This window comes from Taudactylus pleione, unplaced genomic scaffold (genome assembly GCF_031769625.1).
Source record: "Taudactylus pleione unplaced genomic scaffold, aTauple2 ptg000280l, whole genome shotgun sequence".
Taxonomy (NCBI): domain Eukaryota; kingdom Metazoa; phylum Chordata; class Amphibia; order Anura; family Myobatrachidae; genus Taudactylus; species Taudactylus pleione.
Window position 1 is genome coordinate 330,548 of NW_028284682.1, and position 26,778 is coordinate 357,325.

Here is a 26,778-nt window from a genome sequence, read left to right on the forward strand (position 1 = left end):
ATCCTTCTTCCCCTGCCTTTGAATAGTATACTTCAGAGGTTCCCTAACAGTCCAGGTTTTAAGGATAACCATGCTTGGGGATAGGTGACTTAGGGCCTGATTAATTTCATTGCGATTTCAACTACGATTACGCATGCAAGCGGCCCATTATTACATACTGCTTATGTGTCGCAGTGCGCATGAGCGAGTCGGGACTGCAGTGACTACGTAGACCCATCGCAGAATGATTGACAGGAAGTACCGTTCCTAGTTGGTGATGGGGGGGTGGTCGGGGAAACACAGGCGTGCCAGGGCATTTGAATGCCGTTGCAGGGGCGTGCATAAATTATCCACTGCAATGCCATACGCAGCCTGAGGACTCGTAGCGTGCAATGAAGTTAGCAATTCCTGAGTAAGGTCAGAGCTTGTGCAAGTGTGCGTGAGGCTGCGATGGTACTCGATTGTATCGATGGTTTCGCAGTCTTGCTAAGGATTACGGATGTGTCTAAGGTAAAGTGGTCGTCCTTATGTTGTGCTGCGGCGGCAGTGGATTAGCATACTATCACAGTTGAACTGCATGCGTAATCGCTATTGCAATCGCAGTTGCGATCGGTAGTGAATCAGGGCCTTAATTAGTACCTCGGTCTTTTAATTTAATCATCTGTGCTCGACCATGGATATCCTTTAAACCTGGACCGTCAGGGTGACTTGAGGACCGAGTTTGGGAAACTTTAGTATACTTGCTAAATTTGGTAGCATTCCGCCTATTAGAGCTACAGACAGCTTCCTGAATAGGAAAACTTTAATTACGGCCACGTTGAACTATTTCTGAGCGTGAAAAGCTGGAAACTGACCCCCCCCCCCTCCTTTGCAGCACTTACAGCAACAGAAGACCCATACAGCTTTGTACATTCTGCAGCGAGGGCTCCTGGGATGCTCCTGGTTTCGAAAAAAAAGTATATTAAAAAAAAATCTGACAACTCTTGGCTGACGATAAAAGCTAAACTCCTGGGCAGGACCCAAAGGACGCCAGGCAGAAAAACACATCAGATCTGGGCAACTGTTGCTCTCCTACAGCTGTGTTATGTGTGACACTCTGTGTACTGCCAGGATGTGGTCGGGGTTTTTAACCAGGAGCGTTCACACCTGCAGCTCTCATGTGTGCAGCTTGTTTATAAATGCGCGGCTGCTCGCTCGTCTCATTTCCTGAGCACCGAGCTCTCCAGACTCCGGTTACAGCAGGATTGGTACACCGCGCGCCTCTGCGTCACCCTCCGCTGCAGCCAGAACCGGAGACTGCCATCTAGTAGTCCTTGGAATGTTAGATGCTGATACAGTTATACTCTTTATGGGAAAGATTTCTGGACTGCACACCCTGAATATATATATAATGGGAGGTGCTACCTGATGAGACAAATTGCAGGCACAAAAACAGACAAATCTCAGGTGCACAACTCCAAATTATTAATAATATATAAATGCAATACAATTTTGCAATCAATAGAGGTTTTTAGCATAATCTTGGCCAAGGTTATGGGCCTACCCACCATATCCAGGTAACCTCTGTAGGGTAGGTCCCTAACATACTACGATTCAAATCCAGAGTGCAGGACACCCCCAAACTAGTCCAGCTAAGCCACCCCAGGGCACCACCATAGTAAGAAAAGTGCAGTGTGAAAGAGATAGTTAGGAGCAGCTACTGCTGCATATAAGGAATGAAAATAAAAAGTGAGGTACATATATAATAAACAAACAGTGAAGGGTTAAAATGTGTTATAAAAGAAAAATGTGTTATAATGCGGTGCCCTGAAACAGATCAACAAAGGCAATCCAGGGGGACCCACGCCCCAAAAATGAACCAAAGTTGCACTACAGTATATAAAACTTGTAGGACTTACCTAGAATTGTGCCTATTACTTGTGTGCATATTCATTACAAGACTCCATGCTTTTAAACCAATAAGATAGGGGTGCTAATCCAGACTGAGGGCGTCTCCTTTCCCTCAGGTGTGCAATAAAGCACATTAAATAGAGTATATGGGAAAGATTTCTGGACTGCACACCCTGAATATATATATAACGGGAGGTGCTACCTGATGAGACAAATTGCAGGCACAAAAACAGACAAATCTCAGGTGCACAACTCCAAATTATTAATAATATATAAATGCAATACAATTTTGCAATCAATAGAGGTTTTTAGCATAATCTTGGCCAAGGTTATGGGCCTACCCACCATATCCAGGTAACCTCTGTAGGGTAGGTCCCTAACATACTACGATTCAAATCCAGAGTGCAGGACACCCCCAAACTAGCCCAGCTAAGCCACCCCAGGGCACCGCCATAGTAAGAAAAGTGCAGTGTGAAAGAGATAGTTAGGAGCAGCTACTGCTGCATATAAGGAATGAAAATAAAAAGTGAGGTACATATATAATAAACAAACAGTGAAGGGTTAAAATGTGTTATAAAAGAAAAATGTGTTATAATGCGGTGCCCTGAAACAGATCAACAAAGGCAATCCAGGGGGACCCACGCCCCAAAAATGAACCAAAGTTGCACTACAGTATATAAAACTTGTAGGACTTACCTAGGACTTACCTAGAAAAAGTGCTGAGAAAAACTGAAATATATATATATATATATATATATATATATATATATATATATGTGTAGGATTTATTTTTGTCGTTTTGATTGGGCCATAAACACACTTTATATTACACTGGTTCTGGTTACATTGTTGTTTGCATTGCACGTGCGGGATATATGTATTCCATACAGACATATCCAATCTGTAATCCAAGTTACAGAATAGTAATATCGTTAATAAGTATTTATTCGCGCTGCAGCCAATTCACGTCAGCCAAGTGCTCATCACTGAGGTGACATTTTTAAAACCCGGTCCTGGAAACGATCAAAGGCTGGATGGAGGGGCCGGACTTCTTTTTGTAAATTGGAGAAACACTTTAGCCTGAGCCCTAATCTACGAGCCTCTATTGAGTCCATATATGTGCAGTCACACCAGGGCCGCCGGAAATAAGGGTCCGCGCGGCCTAGGATGAGTGCAATACTTAGTAACCCCCCCTTCTCCCTCTGCCTCATACATCTTTTCAATCCTATTGGGGCGGATCCCAAACTCCAGGGCATGAACAGATTGCAAACTAGCGCCCCCTAGCTCACAGTATGCTGATATAACTTAGGCTGGGTACACACCTAAACGACCGGCAATCGTGCCGATGTTCAGGGAGATTTGCCTTCACCCTGGACATCGCATAATTGCCGGTACACATTTGAAAGATTTAATGAAAGACGGAACAATCACTGGGCCTAATTCAGAGCCGGACGCTCTGAAAGAGCGCTGGCTCTGAATCAGGGCGTTTTTTTTGTTTTTTGTGCGGCCTCCTGGCCGCTCGCATAGCTGTGGGTGACCACCCACAGCTATAGCGAGCGGCCAGGATGATGGTCACGATGGTCAAGACCATCGCGACCATCGGGCTTGCTACGAGACCCTTGTGGTAGGGTCTCGTTCATCGCAAGCCCCAGAGAGCTTGCGACCGGGTCTGAATCAGGCCCACTGTTCCGTCCTTCATTAACATGACAGGCTCCCATGCGATATCGTGTGATTGACTGTGCAGCACAGCCAATCACACGATTTCGCATGCGACCGCTGGTACGTGCAAATTGGGCATACACACTGGGCCTGATTCAGACTCAGTCGCAAGTGCTGAGTGCTCGCAGCCGGGTCGATGGTGGCCCACAGCACATGCGCACGATGGAGCCGACTCCGTCGTGCGCATGCGCGAGACCCGGCTAGCGACGGGCAATCCGTCGCTCCGGGTCTCGCACCAAAGGGGGCGAGCTGTCAATGTTGAGTGACAGCTCGCCCCGTTTGGTGGGCGGGCCGGGGGGGTGGCTGCCCAAACGGAGGCGCTCCCGAGGGAACGCTTGCCGTTTGGGGGCGGCCCCACTGATATCACGAGTGATGTCAGTGGAGAGCTTCTGGCTCTGTTAGAGCCGAAAGCTCTCTGGGGCTTGCGATGAACGAGACCCTACCACAAGGGTCTCGTAGCAAGCCCGATGGTCGCGATGGTCTTGACCATCGTGACCATCATCCTGGCCGCTCGCTATAGCTGTGGGTGGTCACCCACAGCTATGCGAGCGGCCAGGAGGCCGCACAAAAAACAAAAAAAACGCCCTGATTCAGAGCCAGCGCTCTTTCAGAGTGTCCGGCTCTGAATCAGGCCCAGTGATTGTTCCGTCTTTCATTAAATCTTTCAAATGTGTACCGGCAATTATGCGATGTCCAGGGTGAAGGCAAATCGCGCTGAACAACGGCACGATTGCCGGTCGTTTAGGTGTGTACCCAGCATAAGTTATATCAGCATACTGTGAGCTAGGGGGCGCTAGTTTGCAATCTGTTCATGCCCTGGAGTTTGGGATCCACCCCAAAAAGATTGAAAAGATGTATGAGGCAGAGGGAGAAGGGGCGGTTACTAAGTATTGCACTCATCCTAGGCCGCGCGGCCCCTTATTTCAGGCGGCCCTGGTGTGACTGCACACATGAATCAGGCCCACTGTACGATATGCCCGATTTGTCGTTCCGATTTGGCTATATCAGTCAAATTGCCCCGATATCGTGCAGGTGTGTATGCATCCTTACTTGTTGCGTATGATAAATGGTGCTCCAGCCATTCAGCTCCCAACTGTCATTTTTCAAACAGGTGACAGTTGGGAGCTGATTGGCTGGAGCATCATTATCCGACGCAACAAGTTTTATCCCTCATTGTGTATGATAAAACTCTTTGATAAATGAGCCCCTAAGATAGTATAAAACCTTAAGAAAAGATAATTTCTAAAGAAATAATAATAACACAGGATCTGATTCAGTACCGATCGCAGATGCAAAATCGCATGCAACGCAGCTGCGAAAAATATGCCCATGCGTGCCAAAGCTCAGCCGGCATAAAGATGCCCATTTCTGCTTTCTCACATCCGTCCACTGTCGCTCTTCTGCGTAAACATCGGTAACATCGACGCACATCGACCAGTTAAGCAGCATTTACAGCAGCTCCGACCTGCCACAGACACTGCAAGTCTCTTCGCACGCAGAGGGCTCTCATGCTGTGTAGGCAATCGCAGTGGCTAATGCATGCACGCCCAAGCAACGGCGTTCAAACGGACAGGCACGCCTGCATTATTACGACCACTCCCCCGTCACCACCCCCAAACGCTAACGGCCTGTCGCTCACTCTGCGATGGATTCCTATGTGCATGCGTCATCGCAGTGGGTTCGCAGCTCATGCGCAGTGCGGCTTATACGCATGGGAAATGGCTAACCATCCCTCGGTCTGCGTACGTAGTTGCATTTGCTGCTGAATCAGGCCCACAGTCCCTACCTTTGAAATGTAAGGATGCATATTTTATCTATGAAAATAGAGGATAGGGATCCGCACATGGGGCCTTATTCAGAGTTCTATGCTATTGTGATGTTTTTGCAACTGGGCGATTATCGGTTCCCTGCGCCTGTGTCTTGAATTGCATGGTGCATTCGTCAGATTACTGTAGTCGTTCGCAACAATTATTTGCTCGCAGTGTAATTGGCAGCCAGGGAGCGTTTGTGGGAGGTAACGAGGAGCAACTGCAAAGAACCCAGGCATGTCCGAACCCTTTTCGCGGCGTCACAGCCTATCTGCGATCCTGTATGCAGTGAAAGTTGCTCGGGCGTCTTAGTACACGCAGCTATTCTACGCGACCATTGGGATACTCAGAACTGCGATAATGGAAGGATCTGCGTCAGATGCTGGGTCTTTGTACGCAGATGCTTGATTTGCAAAGCCTCAGGTGGGCGTCTCAATACATTCCTCGGCTATTGCGACATTTGCATATTTTTGCACATCCACTGCGTACACAGAGACAGCAATGGCGGTATTAGCGCACAGCTCTGAATCAGGCCGATTATTCCGTGCAGAATGGGGCTGATTCTAAGTCGGGAGGAAAGTAAAAAAAAAAAAGTAACTCTGCGATCGGGGAAGACGGTAGGGGCGGCACGATGATGGGCGTTCCTGGGCGGTGACTGAGAGGCGGCCTGAAGTGAATGCAAATAAAATATATGTTCCATAATGTAATGGGAGTGTGTCAGACGCAGAGCCGCAGCCACAGAGGCCATGTTCAGACGCAAGTGCTGCCATAGGGCGAGTGCAAGTGTCAATGGTGCACGCGATAGTGCGCCATGATGGCGGCGTATCAGGAATCACCCGCAGGCGATGTTACAGCGTCCCTGATTGTCAGGACGACTCCCTGAAATAGCAGCAATCTCCCTGTCTCCCTGAACAGTCTGCCAATCTCCCTGATTGCACCTTACCCCCATTATGTAGCTGTTATATAATAGAAATAAACGAGATATATACATTCAAATGTGATCATTAGTATAATTTCCCTGCATTGGTTATAAGGCACAGTGGGCCTGATTCAGAGCTGAATGCTCTGACCAGAGCGCTCGCTCTGAATGAGGGCCCTCCTACCTTTTTTTGGAGCGTCGGAGACCCTGCGACGGAGACCCTGCGGTAGGGTCTTGCTGCCGCAAGCCCTGGAGTGATTTTGGCTCTATCAGAGCCAAAATCACTCCCACTGACATCACTACTGATGTCAGTGGGGCCGGCTTCAGACGGTAGGCGTTCCCATGGGGACGCCTTGGTCTGGCAGTCACGCCCCCGGCACGCCCACCAAAGGGGGCGTGCGTCAGTCAACATCGACAGCACGGCCCCTTAGGTGCGAGACCCGGAGCGACAGCTTGGCTGTCGCAGTCCGGGTCTCGCGCATGCGCACAACGGAGCTCCCTCCGTCGTGCGCTTGCGCAGTGGGGCAACATCGACCCGTTTGCGAGCATCCTTTGCTCGCGAACGGGTCTGAATGACCCCCATTGATCCCTTTGGCTACATGTATTTTCTGAAAGTATTAGGACTGGATGCACCAATCATCGCTTACAGAACGTGATAGTTAACGGCGCCTATAGCATTTTAAAATTTACTTATATTTTTTTTCTACCGCCAGTATGCACGATCACTCACCCGACAGTCGGGTCATTGTGGTAACCGTCCTTCTCTGCAATCTCCGCCGCGTAGGCACCGTTTGCCACTGTGCGTGTGCAGGGTGCAAGTTTCTGACATGTGTAGAGCATCTATTATCCTGGACGCTAAGGTCTCAGGCCCTGATTCAGAGCCGGACGCTCTATGTGAGCGCTCGCTCAGAATCAGGGCGGCCTGGCAATGGTCGCAGTTATCACGACCATCGGGCTTGCGACGAGACCCTTGTGGTAGGGTTTCGTCCACCGCAAGCCCCAGTGAACTTCCTGCTCTATTAGAGCAGGAACTTCACTACTGACATCACTGCCCACAAACGGCAGGTGTTCCGTTTATGCAGCCACCCCCTCTCCCCGCCTACAAAACGGGGCGAGCTGTCAATAACAATCGATAGCCGCCTTGTAGTGAGTTGTGCAGCGAGTGAAAATTCACTCGCTACGGGGCTCGCACAGTGCTCACGCTGCGTGTGCGAACTGCCCTGCCATCAACCCGCTTGCGAGCGCTAGATGTTACTAACTGCTTATGACACGCCCCTCAGATGTAGCAGGACACGCCCACTTCATCGCCACGCTCATAGGTGCTGCTGTCACAGTCTCCCTGAAATGCTTTTTCAAAGTAGCAAAGTATGGATGTACAGTAGCACAATGTGCCGGGAAGCAGCTGTCACCCTGGAGTATAAGAATCTGGGATCAGATCTGTTGTCTGGCCAAGCTCCAGACGTTTGCCGGAAGAGATAAACCTCACTCAAGGTGTCAGTGAGAATATGTAAGAAATGTGAGAAACAGCGACTGGTCCTGAGTACCAGCATAGGCCTGTGTATATGATGCTGGTAAGTTTTACTCTCATTCTACGGTCCCTTTCTGCCTGTGACACAGAGACAGTCACGTTTCCCAAAGCTTATACAATAGGGGAAGCGTACTGTATTTAAATAGCTCCAGTATCCCTCAGGAGTGCTGCACATCACTTGTGTAAGGCCTCTGTAAACGAGGCTGATTCCTCTTTTCTATGATCTTTCCTGTATTGCAGCTTTTTCTCCCATTACTATACAAGTGACATTAATTGCGATTATGGTCTTGAATTAAAGTTGTACATTATTGCAGAGCCCCAGGGAAGCGACTGTGCAATGCCGTACATATAATATGCTATTGCAGCAGGAGGCGTCCTGACCAAATCGCATATCCGGGTGCTCCATCGGATCTTCTGCGAGACCATCGGCAATCTGAGTAACCCTGAGGTTATTCAGACTGCCCCTCGCAGCTCCGTAGCCGAGGACAGGAAGCCTGCGTCAGAAGGCGCAGACCCTGGCGACACGCCCCCATTTTCTGGAACGGAGGCTGGCCCCGCTCCCAAACGGCTAGGGGGAGCTACTAGCGATCTTGCACATGCTCAGTACAGATCCTGTGGATGTCCCAGGTCTTTTGCAATTGGAGTTGTACACAATCCATCGCATACAACACTGGCTCAGGCCCTATGACAACAGTGGTTCTGACTTTTTTACCCCAGTTGTAAAATATTAAAGTTACTGGGGCTGAGGCATAGCTGCATGCTAGTCCGTGTGCAGAGAATAGATTGCATGTTTTCGTTCTGCGCATGTACCGGAACCAGGTGTGCGCGATGATTGGCGATGCAGAGGCATATGCAAAATGTACGCATCTCCACTTGCAACTGGAGGGGCTGTAACTGAGCGTTCTCATGTAGTTCAAGGAGCACGTTATACGTTACGTGGTTAGTGCCAAATCTGCGTGGGGAAGTCTGTGTAACATCACTGATACCACTACAGTATTTCTTATCGCCCAGATTTAGAGGCGCGACATCGGGACTAATAAGCACCGTCCAGTCTGTCCAAACCTTCCCTAGATCCGCCCCAAAGCCAGCCCCGATCTGCTGATTAACGCCCATTTTTTGTTGAAGCTCTGCCCCTCTTGGGGTCTGCGAATTGGGACAATTGGGTGTTACTGTATGATCTCAAGTTACATTAAAAAAAAAATATCTCAGGGAGGCGATAACAGGAAGAGACAGAGAAAATGTTTTGTTTTGTTTTTTTTAATGATCAGTAATTAAATATATATATTATTATTTTTAAATTTTTTTTATTATGTATTAGAGTGTCTGAAATCCTGGGCTCTCGTTCTGCTTCGCATTCTAAAGGGGGTATCCACTAGACGATAAAGTTGAATGATTGAACGATAATGATAAAATCGTTCGATAATCGTTCGAACATCGTTTGCAAATCGTGCAGTAATTGTTTCTAACGATGTACGATGCGCGCTCCCGCTGGTCGTTTAATCGTCTCCTCCATCGACTGAACATGCAGGTCAATTTCACTTGATTGCTTACAAATCGTATACACATCGTTTACACATCGTTCACGCTGAACGATCAAACGATGAACCACTATCTGCCCACTATAGCTGAAAGCTCTCAATCACAGATTAAACCAACATAGTTTATTGTTAGATCTATTGCAAATCGTTTGCAAATCTTTTGCAAATTGTTCAGAGTGGAAGATCATATTTCAAGGGAGACTTCAAGGGAAAATCGTTAAGAGGTTGGACAGGGATAAAATCGTCTAGTGGATGCCCCCCATAAGACTGGCCCCACAAAGTAGTAAGTTAACCCTTAACGCTCTGGACCAGTATCACCGTTCTAGATCCCTCGGTGATATCTTTTTAATAAATGACGCCAATAAGTGATTTTTTTTTTTTGTTAATCTCTTTACTTTGGCCTGCAAACACACTGCGCAGGTGCCTTGCTGGTTACCTCCAGGGCCGGCAACAGAAATCTTGGGGCTTGGTACACTTATATCTTATGGGGCTCCCCTCACCCCAATCCCACACCACCACCCTCGACTCCCGCACCCACACATCCGTCTCCTGCGTGTGTAGGCTGCAGCCGGTCAGTGTCACTCAGAATTGTCTCTTCCACCTCTTCTTGGTTGCTGCGGCTGTCTCACAGGTGATGGGGGGGCGGGTGGTGTCTGCAGTCAGTGCCAGTGGTGCTGCAGCTTTGGTGCGAAGCATACAGTGCTGCAGCTCGCTGCCAGTTCCGTTCCCTTCCTCTGCCTGCACCACTGAATTAGCCCCTGCGCTTCCTCAATCTGACTGTTCCAATTCCTGATGCATCTTGTCTTTTGCATTCCGGATCACAATCGGCGCTGTGTATTTCAGTCAAGTGTCTCAGAACAAAACGGGCGATCCTCTCTAAACATGTCTGTATAAACAGGAAGGCTCTTTGCATGCTCTCCGAGCTGTGGAAACTACGTGTTCTGCCTCAAAGAATCCATATTGTAGTAGCGCGCACATTTCTCAGATGCTCTACACCTGTGAGCTCACAGTCTGTGGTGTTCACACGGTATAATGAGCGCCAAAGGTGAATCAGGGGGAGCGAGGTGGTGACATTACTATAAAGAGCATGTATTTTGGGGTCACCCCATGTGTGTTACTGTTCCCAGGCAATATTGTATTTTTGCTGATGCTGAACTTTTCATACTCACCTTTTTTTTAACTGTTATCCGCATACTTTATGGGTAGCTCTGCTCCGGCATTTAACTTCACACTGATGACGAACTCGCTGCAGAGAAAACCAGGTCTGATAGTGTCACTTACGTTGATAGCGCCGGTATGCACGCACAATCGCGATTGCAATGGCAATGGATAGCTCTTCTGAAAAGAGCCGTCCTTAATGATCAGAGGACTTCTGGGTTTGTGACTCAAGAGTCCTTCCGCGCATGTGCGTCCGTCGGCCAGCGCTTACACGATCCGCAGGGGAACCTGGGAGGGAACCTACGGAACTGCATGTTAATATGATTGTCACTTAAAATCTGGTGCTAACAGTCCTCGACACAGAGGTTTGGATAGAATGCTAAGTGCGGGGGTGGCTTTTGGTGAAACATTGGTTTTCAGTGTGTGTTTTTAGGTTTAAGTATTAATATGTATTATTTAGTATTAATATAATGATTATTAATCAGCCCTATGGATGTGACATGTTCTGCTTGTAATCAGATTATGAAAATGTGTGACACTGAAATCTAGGCTGTGGCAGGAAAGCTCCTTACATCTGTATTGTATTGGTATTATGCAAAATGTAATCTAATCTGGTTTTCTTTTTATTTCAGAAAATGCTGCTTAAGAAGAACTGTGGATCAAAGACTAGAGTAATTAAAATACGAGTAAGTGCCCCTTATGTGTTTGCTCACATTTGTATTCATAGTGGGAGATTTATCAAAGATTGGAGAGAGATAAAGGGTCTCATTCAGACCGGCTCGCAAGCGCTGAGCGCTCGCAAGTGGGTCGATGTTGAGGCCCTGCGCACGCGCAGCGGCCGCACTGTGCGTGCGCAAGCCCCCGAGCGAGAGAGAAATTCTCTCGCTCCGGGGCTTACTACAAAAGTTTTGACCATCGCGACCATCAACCTGGCTGCTCGCTAAAGCTGTGGGTGATCACCCACAGCTTAGCGAGCGGCCAGAAGGACGGCTTTTAAAGAAGAAGCGGACGCCCTCATTCAGAGCGAGCGCTCGCATTTTGTGAGCAGCTCTGAATGAGGTCCAAAGTGTAGATAGATAAACTGCGGTCAGCCTGTAACGTGACAGCTAGGAGCTGATTGGATGGTGCTTTATCTCTTTCCAAGCTTTGATACCTCTCTCTCGTATTTGTCTGTGATTTGTTACAAGTACAGATCTTCAGGCCTATTTTAGGCCACTTGCTAGAACAGTCGGTGAATTAAGAGACACAACTTTCACAGAAATGTGGCAGCGACCAAAGAACAACCAGCTCTACTTCTAACAAAGCTATTTTTAACTGTCGTTTTTTGTTTTTCTTCATTTAACATGACCAGGTCAAAACATCCCCTTTAGAACCACTGCGTCTTCACTCAGAGATTATCAGCAAACATATTGGAAAAGTATATGCAGCTGCCCGTGTGCCTGGATTCCTGGAAATAAATTGAGCATTTCAGCCCAGTTCCTGGAAATTCCTCAGTTTTAACAACAACGAGGCTTAAAACAACCAAAAAAGAAAAGTCCAAAAAAAAACAAAAACAAAGGACACAAATACAAAGGTTTTCTTTGCTACATAAAAGGTAGAAAACCGTAACTTGGGGGTGATCACAAAATAATTAAATTAAAACATGTACTAGTTACTGTGGGCTTTATTCAGAGGCGGCCGTACGGTCTACGACCGCACGGCCGCCTCGATGTTTGTCTAGTGCGCATGCGCACGAGGGAGCCGGCTCCTTCATGCGCATGCGTGAGACCCGCTACGACCGACAGCGCCGGTCGTGGCGGGTCTCTTGCCAAAGGGGGCGAGCTGTCGATGTTGATTGACAGCTCGCCCCGTTTGGAAGGCAGGCCGGGGGGGTTGCAGCCCAAACGGAGGCGTTCCCATGGGAACGCCTGCCGTTTGGGGGAGGCCCCACTGACATCACTAGTGATGTCAGTGGTGAGCTTCCGGCTCTGACAGAGCCAGAAGCTCTCCGGGGCTTACGACAAGTGAGACCCTACCCTAGGGTCTCGTCGTAAGCCCCGATGGTCGCGATGGTCAATGACCATCGCGACCATCACCCTAGCGGTCGTTAGAGCTGTGGGTGTTAACCCACAGCCTAACGACCGAAACAGAGGCGGCCGGTCAGGATGCAAGCGGCCGCCCAGTTTCTTAGCGACCGCTTGCATCCTCCGACCGCCTCTGAATGAGGGCCTGTGTGTGGGCGAGAGGCATCAACATTGAAAAATCGGTCAAACCTCACAAGGTTTGACAGCAATCACCGATATGTCATTAGATATACGCCGGGACAGCCGTGGGGGGGATGGTTAGGTTTAGAGCTCCTGGGGGGGATTTAGGATTAGGCACCACGCTGGGAGGATATGGTTAGGCTAGGGGAAGGGGGGGTTAGGATTAGGCAGCCCCGGGGGGAGGTTAAGGTTAGCCCCCCCCCCCCCGGGGGACTTAGGTTTAGGCAGCGGGGAAGGGGGGTTTAGGTTTAGGCACTTAGAGGGGGGATTAGGTTTAGGGGGTAGAATTAGGTTAGCTAATACTTACCGATCGGGATTTCCACTACTGCCTGGATGCTGGTGTCGGGATTCCAACCGCCGGACTTGCGCCCGGCGGTAAATCATACAGATTCCGTATAAGGTGTATATAACACATAAATGCATTCTGTGTTTAGATTTGGGTCCCATTCTCAAGATATCTCATTATGGTATGAAAATATTCCAAAACACAGAATATTCCGATATCCAAAATACCCCTGGTCCCAAGCATTTGGGATATGGGAGACTCAACCTGTACCTGGAAGGCTTCACTGTAGCCGGAAAGGCTGTTGCTGGGTCCCCATTGCGGTACAGTGACAAACACCGGTAAGAGAAGTTTACTGTTGTCTGTTAAACTTTGAAAGGAGACCATAACCCCTATAGGGAGTGATAAGGTGTTATGGCCCTGTGTATGAGTTAGCTTTGCTGGAGACGGACGGCGAATCTCTTGGACGCCACTTGACCATCACAAATGGGAAGGGCTGGGAGTTACGCTATTGATTACCGAGCACATACTGTAGCAAATCGAAGTATCGCAATCGTCAAGGGGTTAAACGTGACAGGTCAATGTCATGCTGTATGTCATGCCGTTCGGTAAACAATCACATAGGAACAAGAAAAGGGCTGGAACATTGCACCGTGATCCTGCTTTCTGTGTATTGAAGGAAGCATTAACTTGTGTTATAAACATACCGCCTGCACACTGTAAAAGGACCGGCTCGCAGCTCATACATGTCCGTGACACACGCATATTTCATGACGGGGCTCAGACAGTTTTGTGAAGTGATCTTTATCCTCGACGGTCTCCTTGCCCTCCAATAGCACAATGGCGGGCGCAGATAATGGGCTCATTGTTCAGGGCTGGTTGGATCCGGGGGGGAAAGTTCTCGCAGGTCTCTGAGTCCCAGAAACTCTAATTAGATATTAAACTACGGTGGATTAATTACAGGGACGTGTTCAGTGAAGTTTGCGGCTGTTTGGTTAATCATCGAGACATTATGAAACCTTTTTCTGGAACTTGGCACATTAAGACGTACAAGTCTCTTCCCTGTCCACAGTCACACCCCGGAATATTATCTACTGTGACTGACTGACAGAAACATTGTCTGGGCACAGCTTACTCCCCTCCACCATATTTTATTTATTCCATCCTGAGCCATAGCTGCCTACTCTGCTGGCGAGCCCAGGGACCGCTCCTGAATTAGGGGGGGACCTCTCTCTCTCTCTCTCAAAGGAGAGAGAGCTGACAGTGCTCTCATAAAGCACTTCCAGGTGCAAATTATTTGATTTGCTCGATCAGGCGCTGCCCACCTTTGTAAATAAAGTCTTAGGGCCTGATTCAGACCCGCTCACGAGCGCATATCGCTCGCAAGCGGGTCGATGGTGGGCCATTGCCCAGGCGTGACGTGCGCGAGCCCCGGAGCGAGTGAGAAATCACTGGCTCCGGGGCTCGCTACAAGACGGGGCGGCTGTCGATGTTGATCGACAGCTCGCCCCGTTTTGTAGGCGGGGAGCGGGGGTGGCTGCACAAACGGAGGCGTTCCCGAAGGAACGCCTGCCGTTTGTGGGTGGCCCTACTGACATCACTAGGCTTGCGAGACCTGAGACCCTACCACAGGGTCTCTTCGCATGCCCGATGGTCGCGATAATCGCGACTATCGCCAGGCCGCACGCACCCGCTGTGGGTGGTCACCCACAGCTGTGCGAGCGGCCGGTCAAAAAAAAAAATTAGGGACGCCCTGATTCAGGCCCTTAATGACACAATGAATTAATTTCATCATGCCCCCATCACTCTGCAGTTACTCAGGTGATTGTGCAACGCAGACGCGCACTTTATGGGATAGTCCTGATTTTAGAGGACTCTCCTGCTCAGGCAGTTAGGATTTTCCATGTGATGAGCATTGTGCATTGTCACCAGAGTGGAATTGGGTGGGTGCCACATGTTCCTGAAAACCAATAAGGACACATCCTTGGAACACTGAGCAACAAAAGGCAGACCACCCTACCGTCCCGATTTCAGGTGGATACTCATCTTCATTTGCAGGAGAGACTTCCACAAAAACACAATAAATATAGGCACGTATTCAATTAGTTTCGCACCCGCGATACTTTTTCGCATTCCGGACTTTTCACCGACATCGCATGTTTTGTCCGCGAAAAACTTTTCGTGCGCACCCCCGCTGTTCGCCATATTCAATTCCAAAGGACACGAAAACGCAACCCGGCAAAACTCACAGGCGAAAAGTGATGTAAAAAATGGGGAAATCAGCCTGACACCCCCCAAAAGATGCACTAACATTGGGGATCAATGTACATGCCCCCGAATAGCCAAAATAAAGGTATTTGGGGTACTTAAGGTGTGTCATTGTCTTCTAAATAGCGTCTTTGCACAAGTGGTGAAGAATACTGCAGGATGAAGCTGTGTTTTTTTATGAAAATAAGAAGTCTTGTCAAATTTGGAGTACTTCAAAATGGGGGCAAGCATGGTTTTAAGTTGCTAAAGTAAATTTAAAAAAAAATGTAAAAAACGCACCTGAACCGTGCACCTACAATAATTAAACACCTTACCCCTACTTGCAGACCCCCCAAAAGGCTATTTCGCTAGGTTTTAAGTCTGCACCCCCACTTTGCATTTTTTCGCCCCCTTTTTCTAAGTCATTTTTTGGTGTGTTCCTCTATTTGTTTTTTAGGGGTTTTTTGACGCAGACATCCTTTGGGGGCTATCCCAAGGGTACAGAGTGGTTTCCCCACCTTTGCACCCCTAAATAGTGATTTTGCACTTTTTTTTGATACCTATTCATAGGCGAATTTTTTTGCAATTACATTGCATTGCGTTTTCGCGTTGGCGAAAACTATTCGGAATTGAATACAGCAAAAAGTTTCCGCCAGGCGAAATGACGTCATCCGCGATACTTTTTTCACGGATTCTGACTTTTTTGCCGTTGATTGAATACGCGCCAAACGCGGGCTCAGATATAGCCGCTATAATTCAAGTCACCACCCAGGTGTGCTGTAGCTGCGCTCCAATCCCGCTCTACCCTTGCCCGATGTTGGGGAGTATGCAAAAAGTGTCACAGCCGTGCACAATCCCTGCTTGGCATGACCATGCCTCCTTGGCACATACTGTCCCAGGGAGCACCGTTACAATGATAAGAGGTATGAGGACACTGCTGCCTTACTCAGGTATGCACACACCAGGGCCTACCTGGAAACCCCTGCTCACTCAGCAATGCCAGGGGGCTGCCCTTTAACAATGCGGAAGAGCCCGGCATGTCCACACAAAGTCGCATGATGAAATCCAGGTGCAAGGACTACAAGAGCCTGGAACCACGATTTCCGTAGACAGTAGATTTGTATTTCTAATATAAATTTATGTACGCTGTTTTCATAACATTATCTTTCAACAATGAAAGTGGGTAAAGCGAATAATGTAGGCGACTCGTCTTTTCTACCATGTAAGGTACCTGTCACGTGTCATAGGACGCGCCGGCAATATGTTATTAAATTGTTATGGAAATGATCCAATCGTCTCTCAGAGCAGGAAAATGCTTCTTTTGAAGATAAAAGGCCGTTTTAATTTAGTCTCTTTGTGCCTCGGTATAAATAATTGAGAACATGAATATGTATTTTTTCCATGGCCAGCTGCTGGGTAAAGGTCTGCATTGAACGCGTTTCTCTGATGCTTCCAGCCTCTTGCTGTATGGCCCCCTAACAGCAGCTGCTGTACAAAGCATCTCTCAGCCATCAGTTTCACGACCTACTGGAACAACCATGACGTATTGCTATTTATCAGTAGCCATTTGTCTGATATGCTTCTATCAACCTTCCTATGAACAACTAGGCAGTACATTTGGGGTTAATGATAATGACTGTATTAAATATTCTTATTTAATTCTTTATTTACTTAGAGAGCAAATTTTTTTTTTTTTTTTTTACTGTAATACAGATGATCAAGCAGAACATTTTTCATTATACCGTCACATTATTGTGTGCGTGTACGCCGCAGCACTGTACATGTACGACAAACACGCTCATGAAACACGCCCCAGAATAGTATACAAACGACACAGTAAAATATGACTCTGCATTACCATCTGGTGGTCATAAATGGTACTGCAGCCACCTCTTGGACACAATGCCCCTGCAGTGAGGGGGGAATTTTCCCCCTTTCTACAGCTATGGGGAGAAATTGCAAGTCAGACTCAAAGGGGTCTATTTACTAAGCAGTGTTAGGCGACAGAGTGAAAAGTGATAAGGTACCAGCCAATCAGCTCCCAACTGCCATCTCACAGGCTGTGTTTGAAAAATGACAGTTGGGAACTGATTGGCTGGCACCTTATCACTTTTCACTCTGTCTCCTAAGGTAGCGGGGAAGGGGGTGGTTAGGGTTAGGCACTTAGAGGGGGGATTAGGGTTAGGCACTTGGGGGGGAGTTAGGGTTAGGGGGGTTAGGTTAGTGGATACTTACCTATCCACGATCGGGATTTCCAGCGCTGTCGGGCTTCCGCTGCATCGCACTCTGCCGACTGTCTTATTCCGGCAAGGGTGAAATGCCGGGCGTCTAAATGTAGACGCCCGCATTTCCCCGATGCCGGGAGACCGGCGCCCGGCATCACGATCGTAGTGATGCCGGGCGCCGCGAGCGGACAGCCGCTGGGGGGGAGGGTTAGATTTAGGGCTCCCGGGGGGGACTTAGGGTTAGGCACCCCCTCGGGAGGGTTAGGGTTAGGCTAGGGGGAGGGAGGGTTAGGCACCCCCGGGGGGGGACTTAGGGTTAGGCACCCCCCCGGGGGACTTAGGTTTAGGTAGCGGGGAAGGGGGTGGTTAGGTTTAGGCACTTAGAGGGGGGATTAGGGTTAGGCACTTGGGGGGGAGTTAGGGTTAGGGGGGTTAGGTTAGTGGATACTTACCTATCCACGATCGGGATTTCCAGCGCTGTCGGGCTTCCGCTGCATCGCACTCTGCTCCTGTCGGGCTGCCGCTGACGGGAATCGAACCCATGCGGCCGGCGGTATTTCATACCCATTCCGCAGTAAGAGGGGGAAGCACTGCAGGGGTTGGCGCCGGTCTGAAGAGGCACCGCAAAAAATTGGGACCATTGTCTGGGGTTTCTACTATTCTGTCAATCCTGAGAAAGCGTCAGAAGTCGGATTGTGGCGGCATGTATTATACAGGCTTCCTCGTACTGTATCACCCCCCTTGGTAGAGAGGGAATGCTCACTGATTCATAAATAGAGGAGATGGTATCTGATGTGAGCCACAGCTATAATATTATATGATAGCACCTGTCCATAATTCATCGAAACCACATGAAGATCCACCAGACTACATCCACGTTCTCCAGAAACCACACTTAAGCTGTGTACACATTAAACGATATGTGTAACCAGCGTTACAACTGGCGACCCCCCCCCCCGCCAATGGGCCGACCTATCGGGCGGACCGTGCAAATTAGACGATCCAGTGCCAGACCACCTGATATGTCGGCCCCTGCGCATCCCGCTGCATGGGGTCGTCAGCCGCATTATCGTCAGGTTGACCTGCACGTAGGGACGACCTGATGATGAGGCTGACGACCAAACGGGAGCGCGCAACAGCCCACATAGTGGGTACACGCTGGACGATTTTTGACGATATGTCGGACCAATCCATCAGAATCGGGCATATCATCTTAGATTTCATCTAATGTGTACCCATCTTTACTTCGTGGCGTGCCACGCCCCTTCCCTGCTCAGTGAAAGACGGGACTATTTTGGACTCTCTCAGAGCCACAGACGTACAACTATGTAATGTAGGGATGTGCGCCGACCCCCGTGTTTTGGTTTTGGATCTGTATCTCCTTCAAGGTTTTGGATCTGGATTTGGTTTTGCAAACCACCCTCAAGTGCTTTGGTTTTGGATCTGGAGTTTTTAAAATAAAAAATAGATAAAATGTTTTAAAAACAGCTATAATCATGGAATTTATGCAATCCAAACCCCCGAAATTCGGATTTAAAATCCCAATTCCGAACCGCAAAAAAAGATCAGAACCGCGACCCGGATCTCCTCAGGAGATTAGAACCGCGACTCGGATTTACCCGGATTCACGAAATTCGGGTGGATTCGGATTTCTGGAGAACCGAACCGCGCATCTCTAATGTAATGCACTTAGCTCTGCAACCTATATTGGAAAGTTAGAAAATAAATAAACAAAGTTTTAGAACCTGGTAACAACACGTGAAGTCTTGCAATCTGTCCGTCTGACTTCTGCTTTCAGCAGCGCATACGGTAACTGTCCCCAGTTTCTGTTTTCCTCTCCTATTTATAAAAGGTTATTACAGTGCGGAGGACAATGGGGCCGGCAGAGCAGACAGCACTTGTGCAATGTTGAATAAGAACACAGCAGAACTCTGCTATTCTTGTCTGTGACTTATCTGGAAATACAATGAACTTGTGCCAGCTATTTGCAAGGGCTTCCGGCCTCTTATCTGCCGTCTCTGCTCAGTAGAGAGAAGCGTATCTTTTCCTCCCTAGGACTAGCACAGAGCCTTTGAGATTGACGCCAGAAACTTGTTTTGACATATTACATTTGTTTTTTTTTTTGTTTTCATTTCCATGTCGTTTTGCAGTTTATTTTTAAGGGGGTTTGTTTTAGAGCAAACAGTACAGACCTTCCCCGCAGAGCAGAGGATTTCAGTGGAGTTTATTCAATCGCCAGGAAAGCCAACGGTGACAGGAGCATGAAGTGGGGCTTAGCTCCAAGATCCTGGCTCGTGCACTTTGCTGTAAGGAGTGAATATTGCTCCTAGCGGATGATTAAAATCCTATACGTAATAAAAATAATAATAAGATAAAGGCCTCTTTCCTATTGGGGCTTGTTGTAGTGATAGAGAAATCAGTTATTGCCACAATTTATCATTAAACCATCATTGGAGACCCTTAGGGCTCTATTTATTAACATTATTTTAGTATCACCTATAGTTATTACAGGGCAATTGGAGTAGAATTCGTAAAATTCTACTCCGACCCCTAAGTATCACTTATTTTTAGTAAGCAGATTGCATTTCCCCGTAATTGTAATGGGAAATGTGATCTGGCCAAAGTTACTAAAAATAAATTGTAAAAAAATATCGGGGGAAGCCCTGTGATAATAACACCACCTGGAGGTGGCGTTATCCAGGGTCTCCACCGGTTACCGGACTCCTGCCCTTCTCTAACGGGGAGAGCAGAGCCCGGGGTCGGCCCCAGTGATCAGCTGTGTGGTCTAAACAGACCCCATGCTGATTACTGTAAAAAAATAAACAAAAAAATAGTCAAAAAAAAAATTCACTTACCTGACTCCAGGGCCCGGTGGTCGGGGCTCCGGTGATGACTCCCCTCCGGTCAGCTGGTCTCCCATGCTGCACTGCTGTCCGGTCATCAGGTGATCGGGTCCCAGTGCAGTATGGGATATCAGCTGACCGGAGGCATGGAAGACATCACCGGAGCTCCAATGACTGCAGGTAAGTGCTATTAAGGGAGGAGGGGTTGTGGGGGGGGTTTCCGCGATCACAGGGGCGGGGCTTAGTGTCGGGGGGGTAGCAGCGGTGGCCGGTCGGCGCATGCACGGAGCACTACTCACTGTACTTTTTCGCAGGGACAGAGCTTTATCGCAAGCTCTATCCCAGCAAGGGATTTGTAGTAACAATGCGAATTCAGTCGATAATATCACACTACAATCTGCATTACAAATGCGGATTGTAGTAAATAGAACCCTTAGTGTTCCTGGCCAGACGAGCATTGCTGCTTTGCTGCTGGCCGTGTTTATGGATCTGAGGTGGAACGGGAAGCCCGGAATTAAATTTAAAACAATGTGTGTATATATATTATGTGGAGTGCGTCAAGCCAGGCAAACAGCAGCTGCTTTCTGAAATGAGTGGGATGCAAGATTGCGAATAAGTGCATTCCATCTACGGAATAAAAATCTGTTTATTGAGCTGAGAGTGCTCATTTACCTCGTCTCCTATAAACTGATCTGAGATCACCTGATTATTGTGCTGTGATTCTCGGGAATATTTGACCTGTTATTAGTGCCTGATTCAGACCAGGATGCAATAGGTGCTTCGGCCCCCAGTGACCGACACGCTGGCATGTCGCTGGCATTTTAGGGCCGACACAGATTCACTCGCTTCGGCACCTTACTTGCGGAGGGCATTCTGAGTAACCTACGTGTTACATAGATGTCGCTCGACGCTGCTTTGGACGCAGGCGGCAGATCAGAGAAGCTGGCAGGTGACGCCTCCTGCTGCCTTTGCATATTGCGGCCCATCTGCGTCCACCTCTGAATGAGGCCCATAATGATTAATACGTTTCTTTTCGCAGGGCAGATATTTATTTTCTTTGCAATACTTTATGCCCCTGTTATATACAGCGCTCCGCTCTTTCCCTTTAATCCCACATAAATTACTTATATGTTTGTTACATTCTCCACTACAGCAGCATTGTGGGCGCACGTCCCAGCCAAGATCTGTAATTAGCAGCCGGGGGCAGAATGGGGAGAGGGGAGATGGGGGGTTGTTATACTCTTACTATCTTTGTTCTACGAGTCTACAATAGTTTATTGTCTGCCGATTCATTTATGCAATTGTCTAAGGTTCTGTAAACAGGCTGATTTCAGGCAAACCCTCTGGGAAGCTGGAACCGGCTCGGCTGCTCGCACCGCAGATAACTGTACCCTAAGGAATTTTGGCTTACTGTACGCAGGGTCATCCAGTGTAGTAGGAACAAAAGAAGGACAAACTCCCTACATATGTGCTATATCTTCACCTGGATAAGCCTCAACACACAGGGTGTGTAGACTACGTGGACCAGCTGGCTCCTGATGTTTCCCCCGGCTTCTCAAAGAGATACTTTAGTTACAGGCATGAAACTGTGACAACATGTCAGCTCTCACTCCTATGGATAAATGGGCGACAATCAGAGTTACGTTGGATTTTTTTGGATAAGATAAATGGTTACAGAATACCTACAATCTTGTTGTGTGCAGAGAGAGCCTGATTCAGAGGTGCTCGCAAAAAGCGAGCGCTCGCTCTGAATCAGGGCGAGCGCTGTTTTTTTAGGAGCGGCCTCCTGGCCGCTCGCATAGCTGTGGGTGACCACCCACAGCTATAACGAGCGACCACGATGATGGTAGCGATGGTCAAGACCATCGGGCTTGCGACGAGACCCTTGTGGTAGGGTCTCGTTCATCGCAAGCCCCAGAGAGCTTTCGGCTCTTAACAGAGCCGGAATCTCTCCACTGACATCACTCGTGATGTTAGTGGGGCCGCCCCCAAACAGCAAGCGTTCCCTCGGGAACGCCTCAGTTTGGGCAGCCACCCCCCCCGGCACGCCCACCAAACTGGCCCCGTCGTACGCATGCGCTGTGGGCCACCATCGACCGAGTTGCGAGCGCTCAGCACTTGCGACTGGGTCTGAATCAGGCCCAGAGTCTGTTGGGTGCCTATAAAACCTATTTGGGCCTGCAAGATGTGGTGGGCGGTGTGCGAGTCCTTGGCGGACCTACGTGATGTTACAGGTGGCAAGCCTCTCCTGATTCCCAGTTGGGCTGAATGTTGTCCACATGCTGTATTTTGCTTAAATATAATATACACCTGTAGGTGACTTTTGAGCATTACTATAATTACAATTAGTTTTATGTCCCTTGGATATGACAAAAACCTGCTCTGTGGATACAGTTGATGCAAACATAGGGATGATGGTGAGCTACGGCAGATTCAAAAGCTCAGCATAATAAACACCCTGGGGTAGATTTACTAAGACTCGTTTTTTTCAAGACGCCATTTATCAGTGGCTTTGACCAATCGATTTAAAACGGCCACTATATAAATGATAGGTAAGCCTTATTTAGCATTTACTACAGTTGGCGTTTTAAATCAATCGGTCACAGACGGCAACGATCGGCGACTTTGATAAACTACGTCTTAGTAAATCTACCCCCTTGTCTGAGATGCTGTAAAGGTGCGGCACCCGCTCACTGAGCAACGGGGAGAAAAACCGAGAGATGCCCATAGCGCAAAACCCAGCCTCCATTGCTCCCCTGAAATCAGCCCTGCACTGCTGCAATGGCCAGTGGTAGGTGCATACATCACCCACTTATCTGTTCTGCTATAATGACCACAGGATAACATCTCAGCTGTCTGTATGATGATGGGAGGGGTGCTAAACGGCCTTGAAATAGGGATGGACATCTGTTTCCAGTGGTTCACAACCATCAATGTTCTCCTTTTGATGGTAGTGTTTTCACCATTCGATGGTGGCTTTCCGACGGTAGCCGCCATCAAACCTTTTGTAATCGATGGCCATCCGATGTTAAAATACAGGTCAGTTCAGCTATTTGACATCGGGAACGGCCGCAGATTGCTATTGCGCATTCACAAACAACTGAATGTTTTTTTTTTTTTTCCCATCGATTTCTTTTTATGCGATGGTTACTGGCCATCACATTGAAGTTTTGATGGCGGAAGCCCACCCATCATTTGATGGTGGACTTCTGATCTTCAGCCCCCCTTGGAAATACAGAAGATAAGTTTCAAGTTGTCATGTGCAATATAGCTGCTATAGAGCTGTGCAAGACCACACCCACATAGTGAAAACCACACCCACACAGTGAAAACCACACCTACTTCTTTTTCATGTTTATTTATTACTTTGCTACAACCTGGGGCCTCAGGCCCTGATTCAGAGCCGGACGCTCTGACAGAGCGCTCGCTCTGAATCAGGGCCGTCCCTCTTACTTTTTGGAGTGGCCTCCTGGCCGCTCAGGAGGTCCCTAAAAAATGTTTTTTTAAAAAGACGTGCTATGAATGAATGGCTTGAAATTTGCAAACCTCACATTTACACCCGTTAATGGGTTATCGCCGCTAATTGAATTCGTCCCTACGTTTAACCTTAAAGAGAGCTTTCATTTGTGCTTTATTTCCAAAGGTGGCAGCAGGAAAAATCTAATTTGGGTGGGGGGCTCACATTTGGGTGGGGGCTCACTCACCTGCACAGCTGCAGGATCTGGAGATATATTTTGGTAAAATGCGTTGATAAAGGATTTTTTTTTTATCCCATTTATCCCCGGAGTAATGGACTATTTATCTTGTATCCCTGGCATGTAAATGACATGAGAGCTTTATACTCAGACCCTTGTGCTTGATATACAAACAAGCTGGAATGTGACATTATTTCGTCATTATCTGCTTCCCTACAGTCCCCAGCCAGGAAACGAGCACCGAATTCTGTGCTGTGTAATTGTAAACAAGCCTGTCCCCGAGGTACCAGCTAACCCATAGAGAGGTCTCAGCATCCACACTGCACAGAGAGCAGCCTGCATCTGCTGTCTCACACCCACATGATGTATTCTCTGCTGGGAACGTCACCGGTATCTGCGTGTGCAGGGCTGGGGAATCCTGGTAACAAATATATCATCTCCTTATACCCCCTTCTTCTCTATATGCCCATCATCCTTATCACCCCTTACTCCTTATACCCTGTCCTCCTTACGCCCCCTCTTCCTTACTGCCTCTTCCTAATAACCCATCTTCCTAATACCCCCTCCTCTTTATACCAAATCCTCCTTATACCAACCTATACCCCCCGTCTTTAGACTGCATCCTCCTTATACCCTCTTCTCCGGTGATCGGGGTCCCGGTGGTCAAAATCCCAACACCGGCACCCCGCAGGGTTAGGATACTGACACCTGTCAGTCGGTATCCTAACCTTCCCCTCTGCCTACTCCTAACCATCCCTCCCCTGTGCCTAAACCTAACCCTCCCCCCTAGTGCCTAACCCTAACTCTAACCCTCCCCTTAACCACGCTACCTACCTTCGGGATGCTGGTGGTAGAGATGCTGGCGCAGGGAATTCTGACAAGTGTTGTGATTCCGGTGTTGGCATTCTGACCGCCGGCATCCATCTTGGTCAGGATACTGAAAGTATCCCCCTCCTGATACCCCCTCCTCTTTATACACCAGTCTCTTTATACCTTACTTGCCGACATTTTAATTCTCTTTTCTGGGAGAGCCTGGAGAGGCCACTTAGGGGCCGGGACGGTATCTTTCCCTCATTATGCCCCACAAGACTGAAATTATTCCATTTGTGTCATATTACCCCACCCCCTCCCCACGATTCCCAGAATTGATCTCCTCATCCTGCCTAGTTCACTAGAAAGTGGGCAGGATGTGGGAGATCCACCCAGTATTCCGGTGATGCGAGGGGCTACCCAAAATATCGGGAGACTCCCGCACCTTCCGGGACAGTTGGATAGTATGCTTTAAACTAGGGGTGTGCACCGGCCACTTTTCGTGTTTTGTGTTTTGGTTTTGGATCTGGATCTTTCTTCGTGTTTTGGATCTGGATTGGTTTTGCCAAAACCACCCTTCCGTGTTTTGGGTTCTGGGTTTTGTGTTTTGGATCTGTATTTTTTTGAAAAAAAGCATAAAAACAGCTAAAATCACAGAATTTGTAGGTTTTTCTGCTCCTATGCTATTATTAACCTCAATAACCTTAATTTCCACTCATTTCCAGTCTATTCTGAACACCTCACACCTCACAATAGTGTTTTTATGTCCAAAAGGTTGCACCGAGGTAGCTGGATGACTATGCTAAGCGACACGAGTGGGCGGCACAAACACGTGACCCATCTAGGAGTGACACTGCAGTGGCAGGCAGGATGGCAGTTAGAAAAACTAGGCCCCAAACTGTACATAATGCAAAGAAAAAAAGAGGTGCAAGATGGAATTGTCCTTGGGCCCTCCCACCCACCCTTATGTTGTATAAACAGGACATGCACACTTTAACAAATCAATCATTTCAGCGCCAGGGTCTGCCACACAACTGTGGCTGAAATGATTGGTTCGTTTGGGCCCCCACAAAACAAGCTGGCAATTAATGTGTCCCTGCACAAACTGGCTCTACGGAGGCAAGATGTCATCCTCATCCTCCTCATCCACCGATTCCTCACCCTCTTCAGTGTGTACATCCTCATCCTCACAAAGTATTAACTCGTCCCCACTTGAATCCACCACCACAGGTCCCTCTGTACCTTCTGGAGGCTGGTCTCCCTGGAAGAGCTGATAATTCATTTTGATGAACATCATCTTCTCCACATTCTGTGGAAGCAACCTCCTACGCCTTTCGCTGACAAGGTTCCCGGCTGCACTAAACACTCTTTCGGAGTACACACTGGAGGGGGGGCAACTCAGGTAAAATAGAGCCAGTTTGTACAGGGGCCTCCAAATTGCCTCTTTTTCCTGCCAGTACAGGTATGGACTGTCTGACATGCCTACTTGGATGCTGTCACCGATGTAATCCTCCACCATTCTGTCAATGGTGACAGTATCATATGCAGTGACAGTAGACATGTCAGAAATTGTTGCCAGGTCCTTCAGTCCGGACCAGATGTCCAAACTTGGTCCTGCCTGCCCTGCATCACCGCCAGCGGGTTGCTTAGGATACCTAAGTTTTTTCCTGGCAGCCCCAGTTGCGGGAGAAAATGAAGAAGGAGCCGTTGACGTGTCACGTTCCGCTTCAGCTGACAGTGTGTTCACCAGCAGGTCTTTGCACCTCTGCAGGCTTGTGTCGGCCGGAAAGAGAGACACCACATAGGCTTTAAACCTAGGATCGAGCACGGTGGCCAAAATGTAGTGGTCTGATTTCAACAGATTGACCACCCTGGAATCCTGGCAAAGCGAAT

At 48.3% G+C, this 26,778-nt stretch overlaps 1 protein-coding gene across 1 annotated transcript in view; it reads left to right on the plus strand.

Moving 5' to 3' along the window:
* LOC148512599 (uncharacterized) overlaps positions 1 to 26,778 on the plus strand; it is a 130,303-nt gene that overhangs the window by 86,396 nt on the left and 17,129 nt on the right. Inside the window, exon 4 of the mRNA XM_088482020.1 lies at positions 11,172 to 11,225. Coding sequence (XP_088338146.1) covers positions 11,172 to 11,225 — 54 coding nt within the window. The remainder of the gene's footprint in view (positions 1 to 11,171; positions 11,226 to 26,778) is intronic.